Here is a 25,340-nt window from a genome sequence, read left to right as displayed (position 1 = left end):
AACACATGCCTGAACTAAACTGTCACCCAAAAATAAAGCATTTGAAAAATCTGGGTTTGGATAGGATGGGAGAGATGTGACATCTTAGCAGCAATTCCTTCCTGCTTTTCTAAGAATTCCTTCAGAGTCATGAGCAGACAGTCAATCACAGTAAGAGAGAGATGTGGTGAATTCTAATGTAACTCTAATCTGAAACACCCCAGCTCTCTCTGTCTTTACCGTTCCCCCTCTGCCATCTCCTCCCACCATTTGCCACACTGGCAGCCACAGTGTAGCTATAGAAATGAAGCTAGACAGAGCATCCCTTATTTCTGCCACAGAGAAAGCTTTGTCTGGGCAAAAAAAACTTCTGGTCTTTTGTGGTAAGGAATTCCGGAGCCCAGAACCTTCCCAGAATACTGCGGGAATCCTCTGTAACCCCAACTTCACATCTGTAACTCCAAGGTTCTTTCCATGGTCCCTCCCCAGCTTTTACCATCTTTCTTGAGGCTGCTTCAGAAAACTTTAGGAAAAGAGGCAGGGATAAATCCTTTGACCTACCAAATCTGGAGTGAACTGGGCCATAGGAGATCCTGGCCTCTGTAGGTGAGAGGACAGCAGTGTGTCTGACATCAAGTACCGGATATCCACAGAACAAGGATTTCCAGAGTGTTTAAAGTGAGGTACTTGATCCTGCCCCTTCCTCTTGGATATGCCAGAGGACTCTCTGGAGTAAGAAGTAAAGAACCAGTGAAAAAAGTGAGCAGCATGAATGCTCACAAACTGAGGTGTACCTGCCAGCAAATAAACAAGCCAAAACTAGTAGTAACACTGCCACTGACATGCAAGTTCATGACAGGGGTGGGGAGGCAGCCTACCTCTGCCCTAGACACTGAATTTCAACCAGCCAATCAGATTCCAAAACCTATATTCTTCCCACAACCTCAAGTTACAGGGAATTGGGGAAGAATTTTGTGTTGTTCTTTTCTCTTCTTGTTTTCTCATTTTTCTTTCTGAATTTCAGCAGAACAAAAGAAGCCTTCTGATACAGCAAGAAGGGAAATTAACCTGGTATGTCCTATGTATCTGTTAAAGCGAATGCAGTCTGTTAACCATGTTCATCTTAATATATTATTTTAAATTGGGTAAAGCTATGTAACACTCACCCTATGCCAGGAACTATCTAAATGTCCTCTCTATATATCGACTTGCTTAAAAAAAAAAAAGGGTTTATTTTACATTTACCTCCAACTGCAGCAAAGATTCTTCAAGATTAACAAGACTTATTAATAAGTGGCCTTTGGAAGGGCATGAGTGGCAGTGTAGACCTGAAGTAGAAAAGTCAGGGACTGGATTATATAACTTGACTCTGCTCTTGCCCTGTTATGTAACTTCAGGCTATTCATTTATTCTCACAAAAAATACCTTAGAGTCTTTCTGGAAGGGAGTTGAGAGTTAATGAAAGAATGAACCATAATTATCTCATAAAATACTGTGTGATTTCTTCCTAGATCACCAGCAGATAGAGAAGGCTGACTGGAAAAGTTACTACTTATGCAAACGTCTTCCATAATGTGTGTGGGCTCATCAAGGAAGAGACCTCCAGACAAAGCCTAGGGCATTCTGGAGGCAGGGCCAAATTTTCCTACAAGTTCTTGAAATATAAACTTGGGTTTTTCTTTTGGGTTCAATGTTGTGTAAATACTGGAACTCAAAAAAAAAAAAAACAAGATGAGGCAATACATTTCTGAAAACATTTTATGAAGTTCTTTAGTTAAAAGCAAATAGTCACAAATGAGGTACTACAAAGGAACTTGTGTGTGTATATGCATGTTTCAGGGTGGAAGGGTAGAGGTAAAGATATAGTAAACCTCTCAAAAGTTCCAGAAATGCCAAAGGCAGATATAGCCAAAATTTTACCTATAATACTAAATGACACTTAGCATCCCCCACCAGGTTGCCCACTTTTAAATCAAGCCAAATGCATTCAATTTTGTAAACTGATTCTAAGTTTTTCATAAGTGGCAGTAAACAACATTGTGTTGGGTGCTAAGGTTTTGCTTCTTCAAGTAGGAAAATATACTTAAATGTTGTTTTCTTTCTTCCTATAGTGAATACCAATGAACCACATTCTGTTACAATGAGGACTGAGATCTATGAAACAGTTTACAATGATAATATAAATAGTTTAAGTTAAGCCCAGGTTGGTTAAAATGTAGTCATATTTCTTCCTGTATAGGCTGGACAAATTATTTATGATCTGAAGTTGAATTCAAAAGGGATTGTGTGTGTGTGTTATTATTTAGGAATTTTGTATTAAGATGACTGTGTTTTTTCATAGGGATTCAGAGCTTTGTGTCATTTGAGTTGTCCACCATTTAAGAAAATAAAATGGTGTCATATTAGATCTTTGAGACTAAAACTTTCTTAGGAAGGGACTTGGATTGGAACCAGTGGAATAGAAATCAAGGAGAGAAAGGAACTGCTTAAAACATGGCAGGTACATATAAAAGCCAAGATTCTCATCTTATTTCACAATGGTCCCTGGAGGGTAAATGTACTTGAATACTAAAAAACACTCAGCTGTCCCTTTTTAAAAAGCCCTTTGTAAACTGTAAAATGCCATACATATACAGAGTAGGATAGTTGCCTTGGTGTTTGTCATCTCTATCGACCACAGTATGGCGCCCCAGCTTGTGGCATCTACCCACTTCGCTGAGATGCCACAGGGTACAGCAAGCCACAGAGCACCATGTTTTCTTTAACCTCATTCATTTTAGTTAAGTTTTCCATGGAAACCAACCATCTTTTGGAAAGAGAGCCAGGTAATTGAGTTGACGGACATATATATTATAAAAGCACAACAGGGATCTTGTTGATATATTGAGGATTTGAGGCTATTTATTAGGTTCTGATAGTTTTCTTCTTCAGTGCATCTCTGGAGTCTTCACTAGGTTCCTTAGAGTGAAGGCTGGGACACTTTCCAGCTAAGCTAAGAGACTGGGAAGGGTAAAGTGATTCTTGCTTCGTTCGGTCCTTCGGCCTCAGTGTTATTTTCCAGGCAGCCCATCAGAGGGAAGCAGCATACTTGGCAGCTAATGCTTAGCTTCTTGGGGTAGGGCCTGACATGCACCTGTGGTAGAATTCTGACAAGGAGGGGTAGGAGATGTACTATTTCACGTATAAAATGAAAACAACAAAGGACCTGATAAGGCGGGTAGACTGTCAAAGACTATGGACTTGACACCTTCAAGGAGTTAGGCCAAACATCAAGAACATAAATTGACTGACAAAACTGGTATTGAAAAATTGAAAGAGCAACTCTTAGCATTAAAATGGCATCTTCATTTTTACCCGGTCATGTTCTTGTATAGCTGGAAGTGTTCTGTGACTTCAAAAGTGACTAATAAAAAAAGCACAAAATAACTATTGAGGAGGAACATAGTGGTCCTAAGCCTTTCATCTTTCAACAAGTAAGAATCTGCTAAAGATGTAAGTGTCAGCAGCAAAAGTGAGGAAGAGTAAATTATTTCTGTTGGTATATTGACTCAGTGTAGCATATACTCATAGTTTGCTAATTGTATGCACTATCACATCCTTAGGCAGTAGTTAAAACAATCTTTTCTTTTTTTTTTCTTATAGGTTGATATTCCCCAGCCCTTAAGGAGTGAGCAAACTGAAGTGGGAACCAGGCAAAATCCCCAAACACTGCCATCAGAGACTAATACTTATGATAATGAGCCCTGGTTCAGGGTCCAGGAAGAGTCTGAAGTTTATTCTAACCCATGTCCGGAGGAAAACAAACAGAGCATTGTTTATGCCTCCCTGAACCATTCTGTCATTGGAATAAACCCAAGACAACCAAGGAATGTGAAAGAGGCACCTACAGAATATGCAGCCATATGTGTAAGGAGTTAAATTCCATCTGGATCTCTAACCAATGATCACTGAATGATCAGCATGTCAACGCCATTTTCTGAGCCCAACAAAATATCAGATAGTATACCTCGACCTGAGAAGTTTCACTTCAAGGAGGTTCATGTTGGTGCTTGGGTCTTCAGGGACAAAGGACAAATAACTAAAATTTCTCCCTCCAAATTACAAGGGAACTTTTTTACAGCATAGCACTGAACAATAGCACAAAAACCCTTCCTCCAAAAATGAATGGTATTATGAATAGCAGGGTAGCAGAACATTTAAACTTAGATACATTTTACCCAATGGACAAAGTTAGTATATTTTTTGGAGGATGAGAGATACGTGTAAGCAAGAGAGATTTGTGTTATCTGGATTAGTTCACTACACTCTCTTGATGAAGAAAGAATGTCCCAGTTTGACTGACTAACCATCAACAAAGCAACAATATTATGTTTATTTCTCGTCATTCTTCCATGATGAGAAACTTTCCTCTGTCCATCTCATACTGGGGTTTCTTACATGTAAAGAAGAAATCATCTTTGACTTGATATAAGAAAAGAATGGAAAGAAGAAATGGTGCAATAAAGATGTGGAACACACCAGCTAATGTAGGGTAGATGCTCCCCATCCCTGACAAAAGGTTTTATCTACCCTGTTACACTGCTAAGCAAACATAGGTAGTAATGGAGTATTAATGTGTGGTTAATTTGTAAACACAGTTGTGACTCAGTGTTTGGGTCACATGGACTAATGTTTATAAATGTGACATAATGCTGCTGAATTAATATCCTTGGGGGTGTCTAAATAAACATAAAAATCAGTGAAAATAAGTATCATCCGGCAGGTACAGATTGGTAGCTTAAACCGCATTGTGGTTGACCTGATAGCAAATGAAAAGCATAGTTACTGGGATAGAGAAAAATCTGGAGTATTTAGTTGGTCAGTACAGGTCACCATACTTTCATTAAGCACATCTGTACAGCTTCATAACAATTCATTTTAAAATACTGTAGTTGCAGTCACTTGACTACAGCAAGAGGAGATGCTTTCAAAGTTTCTGAATTTCCAGAGTACTTGAGTCTAATTATTTCAAAAATAATCTACGACTTTATTCAATAGCTTGAGGCTGTTAGGATTCTCAGGTGCTGCTACTAAGTAAGGCAGTACACCTCATACAAAGTGGACAGCAAAGGTTGGATCCATTTGAACAAATAGTTGAGCTGCTGCACAAATGAATGTGTGTGTGTGTGTGTGTAAGGAAGACTAGGTGACTTACAGAAATAGTAAAAAGAGAAACTGACAAAATTGACATTCCATTTCAGTTTCCTAAAAGGTTCAGAATACTAGAGCAAATGGATCATTAAAGAAAATGTATGAAAATAGAAGTTTGAAATTATGGCAATGAGGGTATGATATCCCATAACATTTTTTATCCCATAAAGATAAAACTGGGATTTTGTGGTGGAGCTTTTCTTCTGTAACAACACTGACATTAGGATTTTGCCCGTTAGGAAGGTGTATGCTATGGTGAATGCTGTGAAGTGTGAACCTGACGATTCACAGACCTATACCCCTAGGGCTAATAATACATTATATGTTAATAAAAAAATTTAAAAAAAGATTTTGCCCCTTAAATTGGGATTGTGGGTGTATCTTTAGAGTCACTGTTATCAAGCCAGTATGATAGCACAGTACCTGGAATTTTGAGCAATGGATCTAGGTAGGCTCTTTCAGCGAGGCGGCATTTTTAGGCAACTATGTACAAAAGATATATTAGAATAACTGTTTGCGGTATTCTTAAATATAGAAACAGGAAGTATGGGAGGATACCTTTAGCTGCCCTTATCAGATAAAAACACACAGCTGAACAGTTCCTTCATAATTTTCTTAAATTTAAGCAACAAAAAATTTTCTATTGTTATATTCTTAGCCTGTCTTATAGTAAAGATAATGTTGATAATGATTTCACTCCTACAAATGATTTATTCTTACATTTGTATCATGCTGCCAAAATTCCAAATCACCTATGTTTTTATTGCTTCTTAATAAAGGGTGTCAGAATTATATATGTATTTCCCACATAAATCTGTTTCAGTATTATTCACATGGTTTATTTCATTAATAATAAGGTAACAAATAATAAAGTTATTAAAACTTCTTTGGAATCAATTTAGTATTGGCTTTTGTACTAAAAAAAAAAAATGTGTGGACATGAAGCAGAAAAGTGATTCTCAAGCCCTATGGTACTGAATAACCTCCTCAACAACTTGATAAACTGCAGATTACCAACTCCTAGCACTAAGAAATTCTCATTCAGAAGATCCAGAATATATGCTCTACAATCTTCACCATTGAAAGACACCAGATCATTTACTTTAGGTTTCCCAGTGTAGTGGCCAGTTTGGTATATGTGGTTTATTTGATCAGTTTTGATCAAATACTAAGGAACATGAGTGCTGGATCATATGGTAGGAGGATGTTCTGTTTTGTAAGAAACTGTCAAAATGCTTTCCAAAGCGGCTGTACCATTCTGCATTCCCATTAGCAATGAATGAGAGTTCCTGTTGCTCACATCCTCATCAGCATTTGGTATTGTCAGTGCTCAGGATTTTGTCCATTTTAATATGTGTATAGTAATATCTTTGTCTTAGTTTGCAATTTCCTTTAACATATGATATTGATCATCTTTTTATATTCTTATTTGTTATCCATGTATCTTCTTGGTGAGGTATCTATTCAGGTCTTTTACCCCTTTTTTTAAATTGGGTTCTTGTCTGTTTATTGTTGAGTTTTAAGAGTTATTTGTATGAGATGCCTGAGTGGCTCAGTTGGTTAAGCCGCTGCCTTAGGCTCAGGTCATGATCCCAGGGTTCTGGGATCAAGTCCCACATCAGGTTCCTTGCTCGGTGGGGAGCCTGCTTCTCTCTCTTCTGCCTGCTTGTGTGCTCTCTCTCTCTGACAAATAAATAAATAAAATCTTTTTTTAAAAAAGAGTTATTTGTATAGTTTGGATAACAATCTTTTATCAAATATGGTTTGTGAAACTATCTTCTCCCAAGGTTGTGGCTTGTGTTTTCATCTTTTAATGGACATCATTTATAGCATTCATTTGTTATGTTTGCTGCCATATTGGACTCTGGGCTTCTTATGAGTCAGGATTAGGTTATGTTTCTCTTTAGTTACTTATCTCAGTGCTTGGCACATAGTACAATTAAATAATGTTTAAAGAATGGATATTGTTTGTGAAGCTGGTCATCTAATCTCTTGCTACATAAGGGATGGCCCTCAAATTGGTAGTATGGGCACCCCTGGAGAGATGTCAGAAATTAAGAATTTCAATCTTCACCTACTAAATAAAAACCTGCATTTTTTTTCACAAGAAACTCAGAGGATTGGTGAAACTTAGCCTTTATGACCCATATCTCCCCACCAGGAGTCAGGTGTGGCAGGAAGCCAAGTCATTCATGACAGACTAATTTGGAAAGTTCTATTTTAGGCAGGAACAGGAAGAGCCTCACCACCCAGCCCAGAAAGTAAAAATGGCATGTGAAAAAGAAAACATTACTACTTTATAGAATGTTTGCCGTGAATTTGAGAACACAGGAACTGAAAATCCTGTGTTAGAAATCAAGTTGTAGCTTCAAAAGCAAGTTCTGGGGATTGATCTTTAAAATCAGGCCCTATTCCGAAGTTAGTTAGGGTAAATGTTCCATAGGAATTGCTTTATCTGCAAATAATCTATGACCACATATTAGGCACTTACTAGTTTGTTAGGTTCTGAAGTGACATGGTTGAGATTCCATTACTGCTCATCACTACTTATAGCACAGATGAATGAGGTAAAAACTGAACAAAAAATATAATCTGATAACTGAATTGTTCTCAGGCCTCTGTCTCTATAGGTCACTGACCAATTAAAACATAAAGAAGTCAGATTGGGGAAAAGATTAACATTAATGGTAATGGTAAATTGGTGAGCATGGCTTGGGTGAAAAGACAGCATGTTTCCTTCCAGTTCCTCCACTTAAATCCTGCTTGACTTGGGACTTATTTATAGGAAGAGTTAGGTCTAAAAAGAGATACTCAACCAGCTGTCTGGGAGATGCCAGTGTACCTCAAACTTCCCTAATTCCAAATGAATGAGAGCCAGGGATGTGATGACAGTCTCCTTTGCTTTGAATACAAGGGCTCCTTCCCAAGGTTAACGTGGTTAAAAGAGGGAGAGGTTCTGTCCAACTCTCCAGCCAGTTAAATCAATCCTCTTTCTATAAGAAGAAGTCTGCAAGAGGGTAGATCAGTGGAAGAGCCTATTTCAGAAGTTAAAGAATGGGAGGCAAGAAAAAGAATGATTTTTTTTCCTAATTTTGGTAAGTACTCAATGGTTAAGTACCAGAGGAAGTGACAGGATATGAACCAAATTTTGGCTGTCATTGTCATCTAAATAGCTTATAGTTAATTATAAAGTGCTTTCCTGTATATTACACAAAGCATTTTATGCACTTTGAGAGCTCAATTGCAGCTATTTTCTCTTTATACTTCTTGGTTGGTCAAGATGTGTGTAACTAACATGCTGATATGCCCAAATACTTAATTTTTATTTTAGATGATATCATTCTAAATTTATTCATGTCTTAATCAAAGTCTGACAACTGATAAATAATTTTATTTGAGGTTAAAAAAAAAGAGGAGGGTCAGGATTGGCCAGAATTTCATCAGGTTAGAAAACTCCAACTTTCTCAAGCTACCTTCAAATGGCTAAAATTGGTAGTAACTCTAAACTAGACAATCACAGGTTGAATTGTTTTTCAAACTTCTGGGAATTTGTGTTTTCTTTGAGTAACACTTTATGTAGAAATTGGAAAAGATAGGATATCAAATTTTATTTGAGTGATATTAATATTTAGTATGTATCTCAAGTTAAGAAGTGCAAATTAAGTAATATTATCATGAATCTCTTCAAGGAAGTAATCCAAGTAAAGTTGGATCCATAGTAGAACTATAGCCTATAGGTTGACTGCTATATTAAATTGAGTCTTGTACTTCAGGGCTTTCTATGGTCTATAACCAAGCATTACTAGACAATATTTTACCTCTTACAATTCTTGATGATCTCTTGACAATAATAATGTTTATCCTAACAAACATCTATTATTTATTGAGTGCTTGAGCATTGTTCTAAGCCTTTTAAATGTATGACTTGCTGAACTTACACAATCACTTTATGGAGTAGGTAGTTGTTGTGCTCATTCCACTGATCAGGAAACTGAGGCACATAATAGTCAAATAACATGTCCAAGTTTACAGGGCTAATAAGTGGCAGTATCTGAATGGCAACCTAGCAATCTGATTCCAGAGTCCATGTTCTTACTGTGGCATCAACTTGAGGAGCAATGGAAAAAGATTTGGGCTATTCTGGATTCACTCTTTGATGCCTTAGATCTATCTGCTGAAGCTGACCCAGAAATGTTGGATTAATCCCTGTAATCTCTATGTTACCCTGCATAACCAGGTAATGCTTTCAGTTCCCAGTTATCAGTTCTGGGCCATTGAGAGAAGAAAGGAATTGTACTGGGCAAGGATCTCAAACTACATTAGAGAGAATTGTACACATGCTGATGTCAAGGACAGATCATAAAATGGTTATCAGGATAAGTATGTAAAGGAGGATACAAAAATGGACAGGTATAATGAAGATGTCAGTAATCCAAGTACCGGTGACCAGAGATTAGGCATCAGGGAGGAATGTAGCACAGTGCCTGGCAACGTGAATGGAGTTGGATTTGAGCCTGCTGCATTTGAATGTAGGAGTCTCTAACATTGGTCTTACTCAGGCTTGGTCCCAGAGTGGGATGGGCTTAAAAACTGAAGATAAAGACAAGTATGCAGACTTCTGTGAAATTGAGGAATTAGAGAATTTGGAGGTTGCTGGCAACAGTGATGGAGGCAGATACAGGGCTTGGGCAGACCTGACATTTCTTATCACAGCTCCATTTCCCCTCCCCATTGAGAAACATCAGTGTGTTGGAAAAACCAGTCAGACAAACAGTAATGAAGCCAAGAAAAAAAAAAAAAAAAAGCCCAGATGCTCAGGAGTAAAATCATCAAACTCCAAAATTTTAGTTAAGGTTAAGTCTCACCACCCCTGAGTTATAAAAACACCCTCGTGGCCTTGGAAATATCAGAAGTTGTTCCATTTGCTAAAACCCACATATACAAAATGTCTTAGTTTTAATTTCTTTTAGCTGGTAACTCTTTTTAAAATATGCCAACCTTGTAGTATATGATTCTCCAGGAGGCCAGAACAACCTCCAAATTCAAACCATCTGTTGGGTTTCATTGTGTGTAAAATGTACTGTCCTATTCTTCATTGCAAGTATCTCTGCTGTCTTACAGAATCTCAGAAATCTTAAAAATGGTATTAATATTGGATGCAACATATCTACACACATAGGCACACATACATATACATATACATAGGCACATACATATAAATATATGTACATATGTAATTTTAGTTAAAAAATGAAAACAAAAAGTAATTTTATCATTTATTAATTTAATTTATATGGCTACTCCTTGGTGGGGGAAAAGAACAGTGTAGAATAGTCAAGGACAGAAATGAGACTTCCAGTGAATATACCTTGGTATAGGGTTTTAACTCTGGAATCTTGAAAATTAGTTGCATAGTTAAATAATAACAGTACATAAACAAAAAAATGGCTCCAAATTGAAAACAGACTGAATTATACATCAGGTTGATAACCATGCATATAGAATAATTTTGTTAAGTGACTTGATCGGTGTTTTAACTAGACATTGCTGCAAGAGATTATAAGAACATAAAGAACCATATAGATATTTTAATCTGCATTCGTTATTTTTCATAGTTATATTGATATTGTTGTTTTAAAGAAAATTATGTGGGGTCACCTGGGTGACTCAGTTGATTAGGTGACCAACCCTTGATCTCAGCTCAAATCTCGATCTCACAGTTGTGAGTTAAGCCCCATGTTGGGCTCCACAGTGGGCATGAAGCCTACTTAAAATAAATAAATAAATTTATTTATTTATTAATTAAAAATAAATATGTGGATAATACAGAATAAAGAAAATATATAACTATGTTAATATATTTAGAAATAAAGCTTTCCTTTACAACAAAATTTAACACAATAATAAAATTAAGGATGTTCAAAATCCTGAAATCTAAGTTTTGAGTTGGAAGTCTAAGCATATGTTCATGATTTTTTTCTATTAAAAACTATTTCAAATCTGACTACTGACACAAAACATGAGAAATATGTGGAGAAATATAAAACACATTTGAAATCCTATTTTTATTGCTTTAAAAGATAATTGACTGTTTAAAGAAAAATTATGTGAATTTTATAGAACATGTAGAAGTAAAATATAAGGTAGTAACAGCCCCAAAGAACAGGCAAGTGGGAAATGGAAGTATAAAAATACAGTTTTATAGGGGCACCTGGGTGGCTCAGTCCATTAAGCTGCTGCCTTGGGCTCAGGTCATGTGACCAGAGTCCCAGGATCGAGTTCCACAGATGGCTCTCTGCTCCTCTGGGAGTCTGCTTCTCCCTCTGACCCTCCCCCTCTCATGCTTTCTCTCTCTCAAGTAAATGAATAAAATCTTAAAAAAAAATACAGTATGAGTTAAGGATGCAATTAAAATCTTTAAAGCAGTCATTAAATATTATAATCACTAAATATTATTATTTAATAAATAATTATAGGCAAATATCCAATATAAAAATAGAACATTCAATGCTCAATAGAAGTCAGGTATTTAATGCATGAATTTAAGAGCTGAGCTTCAAAATACACAAAACAAAAACAGAGACTTAGGGTAGCAGGAGACAAATCTACAATTTGAGAACAAATCCTCAGTGAGAACCCCTGGAATCAACAACAGATCAATGAAATAGAAGAGAGAGTTCATAGGTAGAGAACAAATGAAGTCCTTGTATATGAAAATAAAGACCAAGATATCATTAGACCTCCTATATCCTTAGCACTAGGAAGGGCATGGTGAGTCTGCTAGTCTGTCAGATTTGGAATGTATTTAATAGACATTGGGGAAACCATTGAATGGTTTGTGAACAAGGCATTTATGTCAACCCCTTTGAGAACTGCTATGGTCTGAATATTCGTGTCCTTCAAATTTATATTTGAAAACCTTTAACCATAAAGTAATGATATTAATAAGGTGGGGCTTTTGGAAGGTGATTAGGTCACAAGGGTGGAGCCCTCCTGAATGAGAGCAAGGCTTTATAAGAGAGACTGCCGAGAGATCTACAGCCCTTTAGATACAGATACAATGGGTAGTCTGCACCCCGAAGATAGCCCTCACCCAACCATGCTGGCGCCCCGATCTTGGACTGCCAGCTTCCAGAACTATGAGAAATCGTTGTTTACAAGCCACCCAGTTTATGGCATTTTGTTATACAGCTTGACTACACTAAAACAAGTATGTTTCACGCAAGATAAAATTCTTATCCCCATTTAAATGTACATATTCAACAACAGGAAGTGTCAGACACCTCTCTCTCTTGGTAAACCATTTAAACAGAGAAGTGAAAATGATCAGTTCAAAGAGTTGTGTTTTGTAAGCCTGAATAGGAAATAAAATCAATCTGATTGAGGTATTTGATGTAGGCTGCTCTAGGAGCCTAGCCAGAGCCACCTTCTCCTGGGCCTCTTCACATTAATATCTATCTGAATGTTCAGCTGGGGATCATAATAGAAGGCTGAAATTGATGTGGCAATCCTGGTTAGTACCTCTGCTTTTTTTTCTTCTTTTTTTTTAATTTTAAGTTGAACTTTTATAGAAGTAAAACATTCATAGAAGGGGGAAGCGGGAAAGGGGAAGTAAGTGCAAAGATTGTTGAATTTGAATTGAATGAATTTATGTAATCAGCACCTTTTAGACCAAGAGACAGAACATGGCCCACACACCAAAAGTTCCCCTAATGCTTCCTGCAAGGAGTGCCTCTGCTCCCCAAGGAAACTATCCTGACTTCTAACACCATGTATTACCTTTAATGGTTTTGAACTTGATATAAATAGAATCATACGATATATAAATTTTAGTTTAATGTCAAGAACTATAAAAGGTCTGAGATTTTTCCTTACTTGCAAGGTGACAAATTAATCTGCTATCGTTTCACGGGTGCTGTAGGAAAACAAGAGACTCCTGGACCAGAGAAAAGGATATTCTCATTCAGGGCACAGCAAACAACATGAACATCAGCATATTTGTGTCAGTTCCTCTTGCCCTCAAGTCCCACAAGGATGCTGCAGCTGTGCCCAGCGGGTGCCTGCACAAACAGAGGTTTGCAGGACCGGAACTCAAAACTTGAAGCAGATCTTCTTCCTGGGTAGTAAGCATGCCTGCCCTTTGCTCCGGAGGCGGACATTATCTCTTTTCCCAAGCTGTTTGCTGTACAAATATCCTGGAATAAAGGATCTGAAGAAAGAATTAGAAAAATCCACCTCTTTTTTTTTTTTTAATCAAAACTAGATTATCTCCCATGAGAGAAAAAGCTCTAGAACATTTCTCTTTGATGGCTCTGTTGATGGAGAAAAAACTTGATGAGCTAAGAAAAGAAAAACGTTGTAACAAACAAAAATGACTGAAGTGAGGTCAAAGTTTACCTTCTCCCAAGTGACATTTTTGGCTCTGCTGTTCTATAGCCCAGAAGGTGCCCTAGGTTTTAGGGTCCCAGAGGAATAGGAGGATTATTAGGCTGTGAGGTTTCAGGGATCCAGAGTCAATGTGGGTCTGATTCAGCTTTCAAAGCAGCTGAACCCCAACACCCCACATCACAGCAGGACATTTGCAAGTTGTCTCTCTTTAAAAGTCTGATTTTTTAAAAAAAAAAAAAACTTAACTGCAATTATTTAATTGCATTTACAGCTGCTCTTACTGAATTCTGATAGAATTATATTTCTTAAAATAGTGTTTTGAGGGGCGCCTGGGTGGCTCAGTGGATTAAGCCGCTGCCTTCGGCTCAGGTCATGATCTCAGGGTCCTGGAATCGAGTCCCGCATCGGGCTCTTTGCTCAGCAGGGTGCCTGCTTCCCTCTCTCTCTTTCTCTCTCTCTGCCTGCCTCTCCATCTACTTGTGATCTCTCTCTGTCAAATAAATAAATAAAATCTTTAAAAAAAAATAGTGTTTTGAATGTAGATAATTTAAATATAATTCTTGTGAATGTTTCATTTTCATTGGCTCTGCTAATATTAAATAAAATATGTATTATATTTTGATTGAATTAATGAGTCCACTGTTACTTAAACTATAATTAAAATGTGACATGGCCAGGTGGAGGTATTTGAAACAATAAAGACCATTCATCTAGGCTATGAGTTATTATAAGTCATCTGTAAAAGTAACTTAGTCAGTACTTCAACAAATTTTGATTGGCTTTAAAAAATAACACACAAAAAACTTAAAAAATCACGACTACTACCCCAACCCTATTAGTATTTTTATTAGTTTATTGAATTACATTATAGATCAATTTCGGAGAGTTGACATTTTACAGCAATTTCATTTCTTGTTTTGTAATTTTGGTTTAATCTACAATTCTGTTTTTTAAATAACTTTGTTGTTTAAAATGGTTTCTAGGAGCGCCTGAGTGGCTCAGTCTGTTAAAAGTCAGAACTTTGGTTTTGGCTCAGATTGTAATCTCAGGGTTGTGAGATCAAGCCCCACTGGCAGGGCAGGCTCTGAGCTCAGCAGGGAATGTGCTTGGGATTTTTTTCCCTCTACCTGTCCCTCTGCCCCCAATCCCATTTGCATGCACGTGCTCTCCCTCCCTCTCTCTCTCTTTCATAAATAAACAAATTAATTAAATATTTAAAAATAGAATAAAATAAAATGGTCTCTAAATTCTAGTAGTTAATTTTTTTAGTAACATAGTACTAAATCTTTAGTTGTACATATCTTATACCATTATAAAGTCCTTAACATTATTCATATTATCTCCAAAGTAATTCTTTACTAACCAAGCATCAAGAAACCAGTAACTCATTCACACAAGACCCTTCTCCACAATCCTATATGGAAAATTGGCATTTGGTTTTTTTCCTTCGGAAACTTCTCATTTAAAATTTCCCATTTTCTATTAACCATGATGTAATCATGGACTAATGACAATCAACTCAGGAGCACACTTAACTATAGTGGCTTTCATTTGATACCTTTAAAATTAGGGTGGGCAAGTGTTGCCAAAGATCTTAACACAGTTAAACATCTGTATCGAGGCTTTAAGTATTTGTTATCAGCAGTATTTGCTGTAGGATGTTATTTAACTAATACCTGATGGACACAAGAATTTTATATATAAATTTTATCTAATAATACACATCACACATACCATTATTCATGTTCATATACAATATACATATATACTCAAACATATAATACACAACACCCTCATAAATATATACATGCTCATATAATAAGCATGTAGATAATTACAAATTGAAATACTAATATATAAATATTATTTATATATATATAAATTATATATAAATTTATATTTATAAATTTAGTTACCTGTAACTAGGTTTTTTTCATCTTGTCAACTCTTTAAGGTAGCATTCACAAATTAAAAATAAAAGGCATAATAAAACATGTTTTCCTGACACTTCAATATTAAAATTTTCATCCCAAATACGACAATTACTTGCTAGCATTTGCTAATCTTAGAGAGCTATATTAGTAATATAATATTGGAGGAGAAGAAAAGGAGAGAAAAAGTAATACAATACTTCCTTTTAATGGCAAGTATTCAGATTTCATCATTAAATCTTTTTTCTATTTCAGCAGTTTGGATTTTTTTTTTTTCCAAAACAACTTTAAATGTATATAGATTAAGTTTTTTATTCTGTCACTGTTGCCATAGCACTTAAACTCCTGACATAAAACATAATTTTAAAGAAATGAGTTATATAGTTTCATTGAGTCTAAGTACTAAACATGCTATTTTATACCTGTAAACATAAAAAGCTGGTCATGGCCTTTTCATTAGTAACGTTAAGATTTTTCAATGCCCATCATCTTTAAAATTACCCTTGAGTTTACAAAAGGTCAGATAAAACTGACCTCATGCCCTCTTTGAAGAGGTTTACCACACTGTGCTCAACCACATTCCCATGGGGTAATATGGTGGTAAATTCTGGGCCAGCCACCAGAATCATATGCTAAAATTTAATTAACAGATTAGGGTTACTAATACTAAGATTATCAACTAATATATTTATAATATATGATGAAAAGACAATTAATAATGAATCAATAATGAAAAGACATTAATTCTTGCCATTGTTCTCCTAGAGTTTTATTTGATGTTGCTACAGATATATGGATATTCAAAATACCATCCCACTCAACATTTTTTGAAAGATGAGATTATGTTTTATATATAATAGGAAGAACATTTCTAATATATCCTAAAAGAATTAAGAATAATTAAATTATAACTAAATTAATATACTATAATTAACATTTATCTGTAATATGAATATGTACATATATATACACCATTTTAGACAGGAAGCTGCCATTTAATATTGCCATTTTTCAGATTTCATTCACATCAATTAATTGTTAAGATTGTATTCTTCTACTTTAGTAGAGCTATGATGCTGTCATCATTAATTTTGTGTCAATTTGACTGGACCACAGGGTACTTAGATATTTGGTCAAATATTCCAGGTGTTTCTGTGGGGGTGGTTTTAGATGCAGTTAACAGTTAAATTGGTAGACTGAGTAAAGCAGGTTGCCCTCCTTATAGGCATGGGCCTCATCCAATCAGTTGAAGTCCCAATCCTCCCTTATGTAGGAGGGAATTCTTCCTAATGGCCTTCTGACTAGAACTGGCTTTTCTCCTACCTTCGGATTCAAACTGAAATACTGACTCTTCTTGGGTCAAGGTTGCTAGCCTTCATACTACAACTACCTCTTTGGTTCTCCTGTTTCTTAAGTCTTCAGTCTCAGACTGGAGCTGACCCATCAGGTCTCTTGAATCACTAGCCTCTTCACTTGCCTTGCAAATCTGGGACATACCAGCCTCATATTACTTACCAGTAATTATATGAGTTAATTCCTTATAATAAATCTCTACCTATCTAGATATATATCTTACATACATATATATAAATACATGTAGATATATATCTTACAGTATCTTACGGTATATATTATATATATTATAAGATATATATATGTATATATATGTAAAATCTTATTTGTTCTAGGTCTCTGGAGAACCCTGACTAATTACAACAACCAACTTCCAATTAGTTATTTGCAAGATAATGTAGAAGAATAAACTTACAAATAACATCACTAATACTCATGAAATATCAGCTTTAGTATTAGTTATTGTTGTATTATGACTATGATAATAAAATGAATATACAGAAAAACCGCTGTCTGAACATCGACTTGATTAGAATTTACACACTTTTTTCCAACAAAAATTTTCCTAGTAGCTATCACCCTCCTGCCCTTTAACCCAGGAATTGAGTTATTATCACTTGTTTTATTTTCACTTTTTATTTTTACTAATTTGAGTGTTCTGAATATATAATCTACAAATTATGTTTGTCCTGTCATTTGTTCTTATAATATTAAGAGCTCATTCTTCAAAAGACTTAAATGAATAGTGTAACAAGCAAATAATACGAACTCATTAAATTATGACTCACTCATGCCATCATATCTAATGCACCCTGCACACCATTTAAATGAACTTCTTATTAGTTTCATAGAAGCTATAATGTGACTTTTCATCTACCAGTGCCAACTTAGAGTGTGTAATATTATCTTGATATAGCTTTGCTTACCCTAAACAAATATTTAACATCATTGACTTTAATGTCATTCATTTTATAAGCTTTTGTAGCTCGAATTCCAGTGTAGGTTTTGCCTTCTTAGTAATAGTGTCAAATATACACAGTCTTTTTATTTTAAGATTTTATTTATTTATTTGACACACAGAGAGAGATCACAAGTAGTCAGAGGCAGGCAGAGAAAGAGAAAGAGAGAGAGAGAGAGAAGCAGGCTCCCCGCTGAGTAGAGAGCCCAATGCGGGGCTCGATCCCAGGACCCTTAGATCATGACCTGAGCCAAAGACAGAGGCTTAACCCACTGAGCCACCCAGGTGCCCCCAAATATATATAGTCTAATATGCCCAATCTACTAGTCTACTTCAATGTTCATGATTTTTATATCCATACTCATATTACTAACAATAAAATGATCTGTCAAAGAATTTAAGTTTCATATTAACTATAGTTTATATAACCTCATAATTAGCTTAAATAGCTTTTAATTATTTAAAAATTATTTTAAATAAGTCTACATTTCTCATAGATTTTGACAGTTTTTATCTTCAACCACCTTGTCGATATTTATAACCCCATTAGTCTAACCTATCAAAAATTTGAAAATAAAATACTTTTATCTCTGTTATGCTATTTATATTACAAATATTTCTAATCATAACCAAAATAGCCATAAGCTTATTTTATATTAAATTCTTCTAGCAATTTAATTTTATTAGGATTAATTACAAGCATCCATAAAACCAGCCGAAGTTGGCCTCCATTTATGATTTCCTTTCTTCATAGAGGATCTAATTGCTGTCATAACATTATTCCCTCCACAGTATAATAGTAAGAGCAGTTTTCCTACTAAATGGATTTTTACCCTATACCAGAAAACAATGCTAACCATCCACCATGACATCATGCCTACTCCCATGGCAATACACTTTCTTGCTCTCTGTTCTTTATCACAGATTGGCATAAAAATTGTGAATTTCTCAACTTCATGACATTTAGGACTAGTGATAATACAATAAGAATTAGCCACTCATATCTAGCATTTTTATATATCTGCATCAACTCATTCTTTTTTTATTTTTTTATTATCTCCAATTAACCAACATATAGTACATCATTCGTTTTTGATGTATTGTTCAATGATTCATTAGTTGCATATAATACCCAGTGCTCATCACAACATGTGCCCTCCATAATACCCATCACCCACCTACCCTATCCCCCACCACCCTCCCTTCTGAAATTCTCAAGTTTGTTTCCCAGAGTCTATAGCCTCTCATGGTTTGGCTGTCTCTCTGATTTCTTCCCCTTCAATTTTCCCTTCCTTCTCCTATAGCTCTTAACATGAAATAAACCCCCCAAATGTATTACAATATCTCCTCCAAATTTATTACTCCTAATTAACACAGGATACCATAAGCAAAGATTTGAAGAAGAAAAAAAAAACAAAACCTAAATCCAAGAATAACAGTTAATAAAAATATGAGATATTTCCTGGATTTTAATGATAGCCAATAATATGAAAAACTATGCTTGTTCTTCCAGAGCTAATAGTGACTAAAATAGTAATTCTAAGAGGAAACAGTGACCAAAATCTCAAATTGTCACTATTCTCAATCATTAACTGCTCCTCAATTGACTCACATGGTCTGTGTAAAATTTTATCCTGATGAAACATGGATTCTCTTCCAGGGAGAGACTTAATATAATACATCTTACAGGATTCTGCCTAAATGTTCTTACAAAAGCAGCAAGAGAATTCTCAGAGTGACAGCAACAAAAACAGCGTAATGGGAGGTCCTTGGCGCTATTTTCCTTCACAAACAAACCAAATAGCACCTATCCACAGACAAGAATGCTTCTGTGAAAATCTCAGAACCTGGAGGTAAGACTGAGCAGTCTATTGAGGAAAAAGAACCTAGAAAAGCCATATCAGAAGGGTTAAATGGAGTAGTTTCACTTTGACTACACTGCCCCTTCACCAGGTTGGCCGAGTGCCATAGTAAAAGGCATCTCTCTTCTTCAGTGAGGAGCAGAAAGCTGGCTGGTACCCAGCTTCCCCTGGGTTCTGGAATGCTCACTGGGACATCACTTCTGTCTTGCCTCACAGGGAACATTGGAAGAATTGGGAGGGTTAGACATCCTGTGGTCAGCTAGAAATCAAGAAATGGGTGGCGCTCACAGTAATCAGTGCATGGATTACCACATCCCTGCTGGTGGGTGATCTCATCTGACTAAATCAGTGTCTTAGTAAGAGATATCTGCAGTCCTACAGTATTATTCATGGAGGCAAGAGATAAAAACAATCTGTTTGTCCATAACAGGTGAATGGCTGAAGAAAATGTGACCTTCCTTCCTTCTTCCTTCCTTCTTTCTTTCTCTCTTTCTTTCTTCTTTTTTTAATGCCTTGATGCAGAGGGGGTTGGAATTTGGCAGGTGCAAGTTCAGGTTAAGGGGAAAAATAACCAAAATTGTGAAGCAAGAGAGCTCTAAGCATGTTCACAGTTCATTATTTATCTGGTTTGGGTGGAATGCTTAATCTAAGAGAAACATTCAATTTCCTAAGTTATCTGGTATATATATATATATATATATATATATATATATATATATCCTTTAAAAGACCTCCAAACCTCTAAACCAATGCTATCTTCTCAAAATAAACTTTTGGGATGGGAAAAACATTGAAATTATATACCCCAAATTTTTCTGACTGGTTCCCTTGATTAGTGGTGTGTGGTAACCTTCATTGTGAGCTTTTTATCCTATGAATCATACATTTGCAGTGTCAGATGAGTTTATGGTTATTCATTCATTGTTGCTTTTCATTGCTATGACTTTAACCTCAGAATTCTTAAAACATAACTCCCCAAATAATTATGTTTGAATCATAGAAGGGGCAAAGCACAGAATATTTTACTTTCCAACTAATTCAGGGAAGGATGTGATTGATGTGTGAAGTACACTGAACCAGGAAAACTTAAGAATAAGAATTAAATGGTGACCTGGCAATAAATGCACAAGACTTAGAATAGGAGAAAATATACTATGAAACATGAGGGAAGGAGCAAAATACTTGGCAGGTTTATAAAGGATTGGGACAATATGATGATTAATGTGTCAATTTGTCTAGGACATAATATGAAGATATTTGGGTCAAATATTGTTTTAGAACTTTCTGTGAAGGTATTTTCTAGATGAGATCCATATTTTTTTTTAAGATTTTGTTTATTTATTTGACAGACAGAGATCACAAGTAGCCAGAGTGGCAGGCAGAGAGAGAGGAGGAAGCAGGCTCCCTGCTGAGCAGAGAGCCGAATGCGGGGCTCGATCCCAGGACCCTGAGATCATGACCTGAACCGAAGGCAGAGGCTTAACCCACTGAGCCACCCAGGTGCCCCAATGAGATCCATATTTAAATCAGTAGACTTTGAGCTAAGCACATTGCCCTCCATAATTTGAGGGTGGACCTCATCCAATCAGTTGAAGGCCTTGATAGAAAAAGACTGACCTTCCCAGAAGAAGAAGGATTCTACTACCAGATCTCCTTTGGACAAAAACTGTAACATCAACTCTTCCCAGCCTGTCAGCTCACCCTATAGATTTTGGACTTGCCAGCCTTATGTAAAGGTAAGCTTACATTATAAAATGTAAGCTCATTCCTTAAAATCAATCTCTCTCTTTCTCTTTAAATACATATACATATATGTATATATATTTATAAAATTCATAAAATATAAATTATAAATATATATATTTAGAGAGAGCATAACATATTATATATATATATATATAGAGAGAGAGAGAGAGAGAGAACATAGCATAATATATATAGAGAGAGAGAGAACAGAACCAATAAAAGATATACGTGCATACATATGTATATCTCCTATTGGTGCTATTTCTGTGAAGTGCCCTAATACAGGCAAATTTCCAAAAAGAAATCACTTTGGTATTTTAATAAAGCTTCTGCTGCATCCCCCAAGGAAAAACATAGTTTATTGTTAATAAGGAAAACACTCAATATTACCACTTAATTTATGAAGCTAAAAGACTTAAATTCTTGATTTTTTTAGGTTCTGTTCAACTATAATGCAGTGTCAATAACCTTAAAAACTATTCTGTCATACTCACATATGTAGGTTTACTTTCACTTCTCATTCTTTTAGTCAAAGAGGAAATTAGATATCGTTTAATTTTTCTAAAGAATTTCTTTCTGCTTGAGCTGGGAAATCTCCTGGACTACGTATTTCCTGGCTGTACCCTTTACCCTTTGTGTTTAAGAATCAAGCCATAATGAGAACTCAGCTTTGGCCTGCTGATCCCGAGGAAGTGAAAGTGGGGTGAGCCAACGAAACTTGAAAACTGAAACTGCCTCCATAAATTATGATGGATGGTTACTGGAAGAGAAGCAATCATTCCCTGAAAACCTGAAAGTACCCTAGAATCCTACACACATATTCCCACAGTAATGATGACTCATGCCAGTGGAACTGTGGACTCTTACAATATTTCCTCAGTACTCCATTTAGTTCTTCACTTATGCAGCACAAGTATACCGATTTTCAACTGGGAATAAAGTACAAAAATGGGTAAGACACACACTCGACCTTTAAGGAACTTAGAGTCCAAAAGGGAAAGAGCAATCTGGAGACAAATTAGTGCAAGAGCACTAGGGGTGTATTGATGGAGTTCTTGTGATAAATAACAATGTGTACATTGGAGATCAATTTTCTCATCTTTATATAGAAATAAAGAAATGCTGGCCCCAGATCTTATGCCAAAATTACCTCCTGTGGTGAACATAGCATAATGTATAAATAAGTTGAAGCACTATGTTGTACACCTGAAACTAATGTAGCATTGTGTGACAACTATATTCAAAACATTTTTTAAAGATCACCTCTGATTGGGCAACGGTAATGATTTTTCAAAAAGGAATGCCTGCTAAAAAGCTGCTCTAATTGGTGAGTTCCCATACTTGTCAGTAGGCTTACGCTTAACGGAATCTGTGTGCATCCACCTGTCTGAGGGGACCCTGAGTCACTCAAAACATACCATCAACTTCCTTCATATTATGTGTGCACCTGTCAGTTCCTCAACCTCATTTCTAAACGATTTTCCATTTCCTCTTTAATACATTATTAGAGTTATCAAGTCAAGTACACTTTGAGAAAGAGACAGAATAGGGCATATATATGGATGTCATTGCAACCCCTCCCAACTAGGTATCCCAGCAATAACACACATCCCGGAGCTGTTGTAAGTGTGGACTGCTAATGATTCACAGTGCCCTACCCGCCTACTTCCTTAGAAAATTGCCCTTGGATGATGGTAGTCACCATTGTGAGAGACTACCAACTTCCTCACCAGTCTACAGACAATGAGTGACTAGTTGATACTAGGTATGACAGACCAACCCCTGATCTCAAAGGGAACAACTTGGTGGTGCAGTTTATGCTCCAGGCACCCCCACCCCTAGGGATCCAGCCCAGGCTATTTTGTACCTGAGGCCTCTTCCTACTACTCCCTTTTACTTCATACTCTCTTATATATTCATTCTGAAGAGTACTTCCTCCATAAAACTTGTTTTACTCATAGCTTTAGCAATATCAGATGTGGTAAAGACAATGTAGAAAGGCTAAAGGGGATTTGTACGTCATTTTAGGTCTTGAGGATTTCTTTTCAGTCTCCATTTAGAAGTCCAGCTAAGCACATTGGCATTCCCATGGGATGAAACCGGCGTGCATTTACTGTTTTGGCACAGAAATATTTAAATTTGCAGACATATTGTCATAATTTAATGAGATGAGATTAGACCTGATCACTATTAAAGCAAGTGAAAACACCACAGTCCTGACCATCATGAGAATGGCCCCTTTAGAGGATTCTCAGGAGGCCTAAGGGCTATGGGAACCCTTATAAGAAAATGGTGGCTGATAACTGCTGTGAAATTTGAAGGCCCAGCCCAATCTGGGAATTATGTGGACTAGAGCAACTGGCAACATTCCTTAAACTGTGAGAAGTGAGTTATCTCTTGGAGACCCTGCCAATAAACAAGTATATCACAGGCAAGCAGCACTGGCTACTGAGGTCTGGAAAAAAGTCATATTCCTTTCCTAGAAATCTTATTGGACATAATTCACCAAAAAAAAATGAATTTTAAGGAGTGTTTTGAGCAGAAATAAATGTTAAAAGAACTTACAAAGAGATGCCTGGGTGGCTCAGTCAGCTAAGCATCTGCCTTCGGCTCAGGTCATGATCCCAGAGTCCTGGGATCGAGTCTGCGTTGGGCTCCTTGCTTGGCAGTGAGCCTGCTTTTCCTTCTGCCTCTGCCCCCTCCCTGTTCATGCACATGTGCTCTCTCTCTCTCTGACAAATAAATAAATATATATTTTTAAATAATTACAAAAAGCAATGGCACATGTAAGTCTCATTCTATTATTTAGATGTTATTAGAAATAACTGCAACCACAATATACACAGGATTGGAGCTTTTGGCAAAAATAAAATATATTAACTCAACGGACACGTCTCAAGTTTTGTACTTAAAAACTGCCCATTTGAAAAATAATTGCTATCTTCTTACTTGGCTGAGGTCAAAACTGACCTCACCATAGAAAAGCATTAAGAAATTTGAGGCCAGCAATATGATTCATGTCTTGTAAGGAAGAATAAACACAGAAGACTCTGGCAGTAAGTGGAAGTTGTATATCAAGAGCATACCAAAGGGGGACGGAGAGCAGCGGAATTCCAGAGGAGAAGAAAGCAAAGCACGGAACTCATGGCTTTCTCCCCATGATTCTTTAGCCTTGCAGTTAACTTAATTTTTTTTTTTTCTTTTTCAATTTTTTTTTCACTTCTTCTGCTAAATTTTTTTAACTTTTACCCTTTTCTTTTTTAATGTTTTTTACCTAGTTTATCTAATATATATACATTTTTTATTCCTTTTTATATTTTTTCTTTATTGGTTTTCTTTTTTTAATTGCTTCTTTTTTTTTTTCCTTCTGAAACTCTTTTTATCCCCTTTCTCCCCACTCACGATTTGGGATCTCTTCTGATTTGGTTAAAGAATATTTTCCTGGGGTCTTTGCCACCCTTTTAGTATTTTACTTGCTCCTTCATATACTCTTATCTGGACAAAATGACAAGGCGGAAAAATTCACAACAAAAAAAAGAACAAGAGGCAGTACCAAAGGCTAGGGACCTAATCAATACAGACATTGGTAATATATCAGATCTAGAGTTCAGAATGACGATTCTCAAGGTTCTTGCCGGGCTTGAAAAAGGCATGGAAGATATTAGAGAAACCCTCTCAAGAGATATAAAAGCCCTTTCTGGAGAAAGAAAAGAACTAAAATCTAACCAAGTTGAAATCAAAAAAGCTATTAATGAGGTGCAATCAAAAATGGAGGCTCTCACTGCTAGGATAAATGAGGCAGAAGAAAGAATTAGCGATATAGAAGACCAAATGACAGAGAATAAAGAAGCTGAGCAAAAGAGGGACAAACAGCTACTGGACCACAAGGGCAGAATTCGAGAGATAAGTGACACCATAAGACGAAACAACATT

General features: G+C 36.2%; 1 protein-coding gene and 1 long non-coding RNA gene across 4 annotated transcripts in view; both read left to right on the top strand.

Moving 5' to 3' along the window:
- The window catches only part of BTLA (B and T lymphocyte associated), a 28,324-nt gene extending 22,355 nt beyond the window's left edge, over positions 1 to 5,969 (top strand). For 2 of the 3 annotated variants that reach the window (XM_047724746.1, XM_047724755.1), the window contains 2 exons: positions 1,004 to 1,050; positions 3,622 to 5,969. In XM_047724746.1, the coding sequence (XP_047580702.1) occupies positions 1,004 to 1,050; positions 3,622 to 3,897 (323 nt within the window). In that variant the 3' untranslated portion in view covers positions 3,898 to 5,969. The remainder of the gene's footprint in view (positions 1 to 1,003; positions 1,051 to 3,621) is intronic. The other variant, XM_047724765.1, reaches the window with a different exon arrangement.
- Positions 5,970 to 12,291: 6,322 nt separating this feature from the next.
- LOC125078509 (uncharacterized) lies at positions 12,292 to 13,423 on the top strand. Its single transcript, XR_007120914.1, has 2 exons — positions 12,292 to 12,682; positions 13,091 to 13,423. It is a non-coding gene; the product is annotated as an uncharacterized LOC125078509 (long non-coding RNA).
- The last annotated feature ends 11,917 nt before the right edge of the window (positions 13,424 to 25,340 follow it).

This window comes from Lutra lutra, chromosome 1, assembly GCF_902655055.1.
Source record: "Lutra lutra chromosome 1, mLutLut1.2, whole genome shotgun sequence".
NCBI lineage: Eukaryota > Metazoa > Chordata > Mammalia > Carnivora > Mustelidae > Lutra > Lutra lutra.
The sequence above is the reverse complement of the archived record's forward strand: the minus strand, read 5'-3'. Positions and strand labels throughout refer to the sequence as shown.